Below are 10,561 nucleotides of genomic sequence, written 5' to 3' on the forward strand. Positions count from 1 at the left end.
AGGAGAAGGAGAAGGAGAAGGAGAAGGAGAAGGAGAAGGAGAAGGAGAAGGAGAAGGAGAAGGAGAAGGAGAAGGAGAAGGAGAAGGAGAAGGAGAAGGAGAAGGAGAAGGAGAAGGAGAAGGAGAAGGAGAAGGAGAAGGAGAAGGAGAAGGAGAAGGAGAAGGAGAAGGAGAAGGAGAAGGAGAAGGAGAAGGAGAAGGAGAAGGAGAAGGAGAAGGAGAAGAAGAAGAAGAAGAAGAAGAAGAAGAAGAAGAAGAAGAAGAAGAAGAAGAAGAAGAAGAAAGCTAACCCAAACCCCTTTCCACTCCTGGTTCCCTGGAAAACCAAAAGCTGCCCAGCTCTTGGAGATGGGAAGAGATGAAACCGGATTCAGACGTGAGATTAGAATGTTAAACTCCCTTGCTTGTTTTAGACAGATTGTTTTTATTCTATTTAAAGTTATCTCAAAAATATACAAAAGTAAAAAGGATGGTATAATCAACCCCTTTATCCTTGTCCACCTCCAAATATTATCAGCTCATGGCTGGTTTTGTTTTCATCTAAACCCCCATCAACTCCCTATCACACTCAAGATTATTTTGAAGGAAATTCCGACATCATATCCTTTCACCTGTAAATACTTCATTCTGTATCTCTAAAAGATAGGGACTTGGATTTTTTAAAAATGTACCTGTAACAGTACTCTCACAAACTAAAAGCAATAATGATTTCTCAATATCATCAAATATCCAGTGAATATCCACATTTCCTCTATCATTTTATACTAATAACTTAGATTTGTCACAACCAAATGGGCCAGAAAAGTATAGAATATGCCCAAGATGTTGCTAAGGGCAAGAATGAGGGCATGGCTGAAGGTAATTGTTAGAAAAAAAGAGATAATTTCATGTTCATATTCCATTGTGTTCAGACCCTTCATAAACCAGATACACACATACACAACCCACTGTACAGCCAATGCTTGGCTTCTACACCCTGCACCCAGTGCCCTTCCTTGCAAAGTCCCCATCCTTCAGCTTTGGCTCCAGAACACTAACTGCCCCTCCTCTGGACTCCAGATACGGTGCGTTCCTCAGCCATAGCACTTGTTACAACCACTGTCTTCCTCATATACGAAGAATTCCTCAAGGACAAGGCCTGTCGACTCACTCTCTTTTGTATTCCCTGGATCCAACAAGATTTGTGGATTCGGACTGCCAAAAATAGAGAAGTAGCCACAAGCCACGATGTCCCCCTGCCTAACTTTGAGTATGGCCCATTCCAGCCAGACCTCTCTGGGATCACCTGCAGTTAGAACAGCCCACATTATCTGGTCTTGGCCTTAACCTGACAGCTGGGAACTCGAGATAATAAACTGTCCTCCTGGTGCTCCAAGTTCACTTCTCCAGCCCAGTCTCCTTTATCTCCTCCATCTTTTCCATGTCCTCTGGCTCCTTCGCCTCTCTCTTTTATTCTGCCCCCTCCACTTAGTGCCCGGGGCCCACACTTCCCATCCTAGCCTGCCTGCATTTGCACTCTGCCTTACCTGGGGCATCCAAATGATCTTCTGGGTCCGGAAGAAGTGATACATGGATGAGAAGTGTTCATAGCCCCCTCTCAGGATATAGACAGGGTAGCGGGTGAGGTGAGTCAAGATTCTGCCAAATTCCACTGCAGCTCCAGGCATGGGTTCTAAGAATAGAGAGCAAGAGATGAACATTCCCCATGTGCTCTTTGTCTAGAGCTAGAGTAGATGCCCACTTTCTTCTGATAAGCAAGTGTTTAGGAAGCTGAAGCAAGTATAAGTATGAAACATTAAATTAACCCTTTTTATTTCTATTAATCCCTACGTTCTCCATCAACATGAGATTTCCCACACACTGAATTGTAGTGCCACTGCTTCCATGAGAGAAGGCACCATTCAGAACAAGGGGACTCTTGCTCAAGGGAGTAAGCTATAAGTTCAATTATTTTGGGTCTTTAGTCACTCAATTGTATTAAAAATCAGACTTTGCTGAGAGAGGGGAAAGAAATCTCAAAATTCCCAAAGTTTCTCTTCACGTGTCAAGAGTTGGCTTGGGGGAACCAGCAGTTAGCGTAATGGCTATGTCGCTGGATTCCCATGTAGTCGACCGCGGTTCGCGTCCCAGACCCGGTGGCTTAAAACTCATGCCAGGCGCGTGTGCGTGCGTGCCCAAGATCCCGAGAGGAGAAGGGAGGAGAAGGGATTGCGGCGTGACCATCCCCCCTGGGGGGTGATTTCTCGCTTTCTGTCTCTATGTCTCTCTCTGTCTGCTTGACGAGAGCACGTGCCCTATAGCGAAAACCTCTCCAAAAAAAAAGAGTTGGCTTGGAAGGAGGGGGGCTACAATCCGTATTGTTGCAAGGAAGGATGACTTAACATGAGAGAAATCTCTCTCAAACAAGAAGAGGATGCTCTTTGAATGTCGTTTTGTCCTAGAGGCCAAAGAAGATACTTCCAGGGTCCCTAAGAAGAAACCCAGCTGAGGAGGGAGACAGACACTGGCTGGTGGTAGGGCAGCAGAAAAGGGCTGGCCCTCATTTCCCAGTAGGAATTCTGAGACTCTGTGGCAGAGGAGGTGGGTAGTGAGTCCAACCATAGAGACTGCAGCATCAGGGAAGCCCAGGTACACGTCACTGCCAGATGCAGACTACCGCTCATGCCTTCCAGCACCATGGGCACTTTGGCTACAGACACAGCAAGGGCAGAGACTGTGGCCAGAGGCATTCGGGCTGAGCTACACTTCACCCAGTGGCCAGCAAGGTCTATACATATACACCATCACAATATACCCACTTCTGGGATGTGATGAAGGCTCCCCCTGCCCAGATTTCTTTGAAGAACTACAAGGTAGGTGCTAAACAATGGAAAAAAGAGAGGTTGGAGAAACCTTGAGATGGTTTTGTATCCAAGAGACTTTGCATTTACTGGAAAGATATCACTTTAAATGAAAAGAGTGACCTACAGTGGACTAGTTGTGGTATCCCACTGAGTGAAAATGGAGCCCCCATAGCACAGTGGGTCAGTTATAAAGCACAGAGTTATCTTTACTGGTCACAATTTCCTAGGATTTCCAGGTCCAGCTACAACCCCAGGATTGCAGACTGGAAGCCAACCAGCTGGGCCTAGGGAAGAGAGGATAGTTTCCTGGCTAAAGCCTTCTAGAAAGAAGAACTGAAGGTTGTTTTTGTTTTTTTTTTTTTTTTAAAGGCAGGAGCTTAGTGCCACCCAGTGGTAGTTGATGTGAGTGCCTAGTCTCTGGAATTGTAATCACACGTTGGCAACTGAGTCACAAAATGCAGAGCAACCCCGCCAACCCCTTACACACTACTGCTGCCACCATGCCACACCGTGCCATATCAATGGCAAGGAATGATCAGTCTAAAATTAGGGGTTGAATAGCAAGCATAGCAGATCCTCAAAGGTTCAGTACAACACATTGGAAATGATCACATTTTAATGTTCACTAGAGTGACTGTGATGGAGTGACTTTGTATCGCTCTCCTGCTCCACTCCAAGCCTCAGTGACAAGGACAGAGTCAAATTGCCAAGGTTTGCATCCTGGCCCCAGCACTCACTAGGTATGGTGATTTAAAAATATGTCCACAGGGGACCAGCCAGTGGCAGGCTGGTAAGGATACCACATGCTGACTGCACAATTTGAGTCCCAGACCTACCAGCTTGAAAAACACCCCAGGCATGTGTGCATACATACCCAAAATCCCAAGAGGAGAATGGAGACAGGATTGCAGCATGACCATCCCCCTGGGGGGTGCTTTCTCACTTTTCTTCTCTACCTCTCTCTCGAGTACACATGCTCTCTAGCAATTCTTTTAAAAATGTCTACAGGTTCTTTCAGATTCCTCCCTTCAGACTTTCCTCCCCTTGCAGATGGTCTGGACCGAGTGACAGACTTCCAATGAACGGACTGTAGCAGGGGTGCCTGTGTGTAAATCCAGAGACTAGGCCATGAGAAGCAGGTAACTCACCCTTTGCTCTCCATCTCTCTAGGTCACTCACTCTGGGAGAAACCAGCTGCCACACTGTAAGGACACTGAAGCAGTCCAACGGAGAGGCCCGTGTGGCAAGGACCTATGTCCTCCAGCCAACAGCCAGAATGACACTGAGGCCTCCTGGTTATAGTCAGAGGTTAATTCACCCTGGATGCCAATCAGACTGGCCCAAATCTTCAGATCACAGGAACCCCAGCTAACATTTTAATTATGGCCTCTGAAGAAATCCTATGCCTGAACCTCCCAGCCTAATCTTCTCTGAGTTCTGGGCCCACATCAACTGTGAGATAACTCATGTTTGTAGTTTTAAGTTGCTGAGTTTGGTGGTAATTTGTTACTCAGCAATAGACAACTAATTCATTGGGTGTGGGATAGTGAGTGAGTTATTTCCTTTCTGGGCCCCAGTTTCCTGATCTATAAAATAGGGAAAATAAATGCTGTCTGTTAGAAAAGTTCTCCAAGGCCTCTCACATTTCTCCATGTTCTACAAACAAAGGCACTGGTAGTCTTCATTCCAGATATCTTTTCAAGATATTTGCGTAACAATCTTAGGAGACAGTGAAAGAGTTTCTCCCGCCTTTCTCCCCATTTCAAAAGATTCAGACCCCCTAAGTTCATGGTTCGTTTAGGATGTAACCCACTGTATGTATCAGCAGACCACCCTATAAGAACTGACGTCTTGAAAATCAGTACAGGAAAATAATGACATTCTGGCTGCCTCTGTCACTCTGAATAATACAGTCCTTTGTCTCTGAGCCAAGAGATCTTATCTCTGTCAGTATCCATGAAACTCTGGTAGGTTAACGAGTCATCTTGCAAGAAGGGTACATCTCAGATCCCTCACAGTTCTTGACATCACCATGCTCATAGGTTATTCTATGGACAGCATGAATTGACCCACCCACCTAAAGCCCTTAGCATCATGGTTCTTTATTTTTTATTATTTATTTTTTGGAGAGGTTTTTGCCATAGGGCATATGTGCTCACCAGAAAGAAACAGAAAGACAGGAAGCGAGAAAACATGCCCCCCCTGGAAACAGAAAGACAGAAAGCGAGAAAACATCCTCCCCCGGGGGGGATGGAAACACGCACACGTGCCTGGCATGAGTTTAAACCACCGAGTCCAGGACTCGAACTGCAGTTGATCACATGGGAGTCCAGTGACATAGACATTATGCCAACTGCTGGTCCCAGCATCGTGGTTCTTTTTTTTTGCTACAGGGTGCGTGCGAAAAAGACAGAGAGAGACAGAGAGACAAAAAGTGAGAAATCACCCCCCAGGGGGATGGCCACACCACAATCCCTTCTCCTCCTTTGTCTTCTCAGGATGTTGGGCACGCAAGCACACATGCCTGGCGTGAATTTAAGCTACCGGGTCCAGGGCTTGAACCACGGCTGACTACATGGGAGTTCAGCAACATAGCCATTATGCTAACTGCTGGTCCCAGCATCATGGTTCTTGCCACATGAAAACGTGCAGTGAATGTTAACTATTATTCTTGCTGAGGATATAAAAACCTACCTTGGTCAGAATCTTCAGACTCTGTGTCATCTTCATGGTCATCTTTTACAATTACATCCAGGGAGCTGGTGTTGTTATCATATACCACACAGTATTTCACACACTCCAGATCCACAGACTCTGGGATAAGATATTCATTCCCCTTCTAAGAAGATCACGAGAGAGGCGTATTGGTAAGTGAGGTCAGTAGTTCGAGCAGGTATTTCCTGCACCGCAGCACTAGGAGGGGTTTGGAGCTAGGCCTGTGCTCTTGCCCTGCTCTGTGCACACCAACATGGAGGCTCTGAGAATGGATTAGCGTCTGCTAGATTCCAAGGATCTTCCACATCTGTATCCTCCTCTGAGAAAAGTTGACCACAGCTGGTTGGACCACAGATGAGGGTCTGACCAAAACACAACTGGTCTACTGACTGGCCCACAGACTAGTAGGTACCCTGGCATCAGAGTAACCATGCCCAAATGAATTAGTGAGGTCCTCTCTTATGAGGAGAGTAGTTGGCAGAGGGACCAAGTCCAAAAATACCCATGAAGAGGGCAGGAAGCAGAAGGCTCAGAGAAGCTTATGAGTGAGACATAGAGCGAGCGAGCTATGAGATCAAATATAAGTTCTATAAGAGCAGGGAGTTTTGTCCTTATCCAGTTACTAATGCATCCCAGAGCTTCTAGAATGGCTATCTGGCTTGTTATAGGCCATTAATATTGTTAAATCAATCAATAGGCAAGCAGAAGCCATGAGGTGGAGGAGAGGTAAGGAATAGCGGGATCACATTAGAAGGTAACAAGGTCACTAGAGAAGCAATGCGGTCAGCAGGGAGATGTTATCTCACAGTACTAGAACTGCGCATGAACCTAAAGGGTGTTACAGAGCTCAGGGAGGTCTGGCTGGGTAGCAGCTGAGTCTTATCTTCACTTATTTGCAATGGTTCCCATTAACTCCCAGGAGCAGGGACACTGGGGACTGAAGCCTCACTCTGGCCTTGTGACCTACTCTAGCTGAATAGGCCTGATAGAGGAGCTGCAGGTGGGATTTGATACTTACAGTTCGACTCTACTCCAAGGCGGTCAGATAAGGCTTATGAAGCACAGATTGAGGAGGTTCTTCGGACTTAAAGGGGAGAAATCCTACTTGTTTAGAGGAACTAGGAGGGCCTTCAAGAGGATGCCAATTAGACGGCATTCAGAGGATGAGCAGGATTTAGACAGAAAGAAGAAAGGGGGCTCTTGGGTGTGGAGAGGAGCCTGGCAAGGTGTGAAGACATGAACAGCCCATGGAGGCCGAGCAGGTCAAGGAGCAGGTGAGAGAACAGGTAGAGAATCATTCATTTATTAATATAGAAATTCTCAAAAAGGAAAGAAAGAGACTTAAGTTGGTCTTGAGGGCACAGAAAGGGTACACATAAAGGGAGACATTTGAGATGCAATTACAAGGACAAGTGAAAACTTGCCAGCTAGGCCAGGCTAGAGAGAGTTACAGAAAGAAACAGCTTCCAGTCACTTGTTTTAATGGACAAATACACTCTGGGTACCTGTCAGATACTAGGGACTAGATGGGCATCTGAGACACAGTAACAGCCTTCCTACTCTCAGAGAAAAGGCCAGGTATTGGCACTCTGTGGCAGAGGCTGAGAGAGCTGAAGATGTGATGGTGGAGAGGACGAGTGTGGATGCTAGACGCTGTAATGGGGGGAGACTGAACGGTTGAGAATAGGTGGTGGAGGGTGGGTGTAAGGTGCAAGGGGAGGAAACAGTTGACAGATGGAAAAATGTAAAGTACTCTGTTTTTTTTTAAAAAAAAGCACTTACATTGTATATATCATGATGGGGACTTCATGTAAAATGTGAAATTAATCTGAATAAAAAAAAAAGAGAGGCCAGGAAGCCCAAGAAAGCAGTGGGTGCATGGGCCATGTGGAACGTATCTCCCAGGTTTTAAGACATCATTGACTGTAAGATGTGCCACAGGACCAGCAGATGGTGTGGTGGTTAAGGCAGCGGACCTCACATGGTCAACTGCACAGTTCAAGTTTCAGACATGGTGGCTTGGGGAGCATGCTTGGTGTGTGTGCCCAAAATCCTGAGAGGAGAATGAAAGAGTAGGAACTGTGGTATGGCCATCCCCCTGAGAGGGGTGATTTTTCACTTTCCCTCTTCTGTTTCTGTCTCTCTCCAGTGAGTGCATACACCCCATGACAAAAATCTAAAAAAAAGGAAGAAAGAAAGAAAAACAATACTTTTATTATTAATTCAATGTGTTAAATGATTTTGCTATGATTTATAGTTTCTTTTTCTTATATGCAGAAGTATTTCATCACATTAGACACAATTAAAATTCAAGGACATCACAATCTCATTAATGCAAAAGATGATAAAAAATATACCAAAATAACATTCTAAATTACAAAAGTTCATAAATTTTTATTTTTAAAGTCAATTAATATTTTAATCTCCTTATCAGGTATTTCTCTTTTTTTCTACAACAAATTTACCTATATTTTTGCATTTCTGATACACACACACACACACACACACACGGTCTTCAAAATGAACATAGGAAATGGATATTGTGCATAAACTTAAAAACATTTTCCTCAAAATAAACTTATACTTCAATTCAAAAAAAAAAAAAAAAAGACCACCAATTTAATAACAGTAGTAATCAGGAGTTTACACAAAAGGGGGGACTTGTTGGCATTTAACAACACTGCAGGCAGGGCAGGGAGGAACTGGTTTCCAGGAAAATCAGGAACTCTAAAGCCCAGGCCTCCCTCTGCCGCCCCCCCTCTACATGTGACTTCCGCTTCTCAGATAACTTTTCCTTGAGGCTTAAATTAAGCCACACTCACCAGCAATGCTCAGACACTCTTCTAAATTCCACCACCAAGATGGAAAGACAAGCCAGTCTCTAATTCTTACTGACTCAAGCTTTCATCCCAGACCCATCCATGGCCAATCACTGTGGCCAGCACTACTAGAATCCCACGGTGTGGGAAGGAAGAGGATGAGTTCCCATCAAAGGAACAGCAACAGCAGAAAAATAACAGATGTCCACCACATGTACTTTGGGGAGAAGATATAACGGCATGAAAGTATAAATCAATTGTAGGATGTATTCTATTTTCAAAACATGTTAATGTATTAGGGGGAATAAGTGCATTTTACAAGCAGGAAAAAAAAGTAGCACATTGAGGCATCTGGTAAGAGTGAAAAGGTTCTGGAAAGGGAGGTGGCAGCAGATCCAAGGAAACTGTGAACACTGTAGTGGGAGACTTTGTGTTCTGCTAGGGCCGGAGATTCCCTGTAGGCCTCAATCTACTAACTGGAAAGTTAGGGAGGGGAGACAAGAGAATGAGAGGTTCTGAGGAGCTAAGGCAGAGAGAATATCTTTTTTCCAGAGCTAGGACTGCCATCAGAATTAAAGGAATACATAGATTTCAGAGTTGAGGTAGGAACTGAAGCCCAAGGCAGAGTAAGGCCTGAAATAGGGATTAAGAGCTAGAGTATAGAGAGTGAGAATTGAAAGGCCAGCGAGGAAAATAGCAGATAATGGTGACTGGACAGGAAAGGGAGGGTGTTAGGCAGCAAGCTTATCCAGGGAGGACACTTGAGACAGGGCCCATGCTCCCTGCTGAGGTACAGAAGGCCTGTATAACAGTGCAGTGACAGGAGGGATAGGAAGAAGAGAGAATTTTGTAAGACAAAATTTTAGAAGTAAACTTGACAGGACAGCTAATTGCATGTGGATAAATGAAGCTAAAAGCTTCCGTGGAATTCTGGCAAAAAGATATCCTGAAAAAAAAAAAAAAAAAAAACAAAGCAGACCAAGGACAGACCAGAAGTTATCTGTAAGCAGGAGAAGGAGAAAATGAAACTGAAAAGAGAGACAGAGAGGAAATCAGGGAAGTAGAAGAGAACCTCAAATTCAAGGGCAGAGAATGTGGTCAGGAATGTAGAGGTTAGACATGGATTCTTGGGAGAGAAGGCACCCTGCAGGAGTGGAGAAAAGCGCCTCACTGCAAGAGAGGGGACGTAGTGACTATATTCAGAGCTCTGCCCACTTTTGGAATCAGGAAGGGAAGATAAAAAGGGAAAAAAAAAGGAAGGAAAGAAAAGAGAAGGGCCACCATCTTTGGATTCTAGTAAAGGTCTCTATGGTTTACTGTCTGTTCACTGAGTAGCGCAGAGTATCTATGGGAGCAGGACATTGAACTAAGGGCATTTAATACCCTGTTGTACCCCCCGAGTCTGGAACAGCGCCAGGCACCTTGAGGAATTAAATGAATCCTGTTGAATGGAGCTGCTGACCATGATAAGGGTGGGGACACATGAGGAAACATGTGAGGCCAAGGTGGGAGATGCAGAGGCAACAGTTCTGCCTCTACTGCACAAGTGTCTATCATGAGGTGCCACTTCCTGGATCGAGGATAAAATCTCCCATTCTTTCCCACCCTCCTGCACGACAGTCAGCCTGCCCAGGTCTGATTCTGTCAATGTACCTTCTTCACACGACGGGCTGTAATCACATGGCTCTCGTCATACTCCCATTTGGAACGAACATCTAAAAAGAAAAGATATTTAACTAAACAGTATTGGCAAAGGAATGCATGACCACACAACTTAAGAGTATTTACCATCATAATCAACACACGCATACACACACATATGCTTTTTACTTCTTCTATGAGCAAGAGAGACACAACCATACAAAGTACAGGGAAACAAAAGATCCAAAATACTCATCTCCATGCAGAAGGAAAAGGACAAAGTCAGAAGACTGGCATTACCCAACTTCAAGACCTAACAGGGGGGGCAGCAGGTGGCGTGGTGGTTGAGGGCGTTGGACTCTCACATGGCTGACTATAGTTTGAGTCCCGGACCTGGCAGTTTGCTTTCTCACTTTCCCTCTCACTCTCTTTCTCTTTCTCTCTGTCCCTCTATGTTCAAATTAAGTACATAAATGAAGTTACATTTTTGGGGTTTTTTTTTTTTTTGGAGAGGTTTTTCGCTATAGGGCGCGTGCGCTCGCC

General features: G+C 44.9%; 1 protein-coding gene across 4 annotated transcripts in view; it reads right to left on the reverse strand.

Moving 5' to 3' along the window:
- Positions 1-10,561, reverse strand: part of STYXL1 (serine/threonine/tyrosine interacting like 1) — a 51,276-nt gene that overhangs the window by 23,541 nt on the left and 17,174 nt on the right. For all 4 annotated transcript variants that reach the window (XM_006155636.3, XM_006155637.3, XM_014590577.2 and 1 more), the window contains 3 exons: positions 10,031-10,092; positions 5,538-5,682; positions 1,527-1,672 (listed from right to left, as the gene is read on the reverse strand). In XM_006155636.3, the coding sequence (XP_006155698.1) occupies positions 1,527-1,672; positions 5,538-5,682; positions 10,031-10,092 (353 nt within the window). The remainder of the gene's footprint in view (positions 1-1,526; positions 1,673-5,537; positions 5,683-10,030; positions 10,093-10,561) is intronic.

The sequence above is a fragment of the Tupaia chinensis genome, unplaced genomic scaffold, assembly GCF_000334495.1.
Source record: "Tupaia chinensis unplaced genomic scaffold, TupChi_1.0 Scaffold000465_1, whole genome shotgun sequence".
NCBI lineage: Eukaryota > Metazoa > Chordata > Mammalia > Scandentia > Tupaiidae > Tupaia > Tupaia belangeri.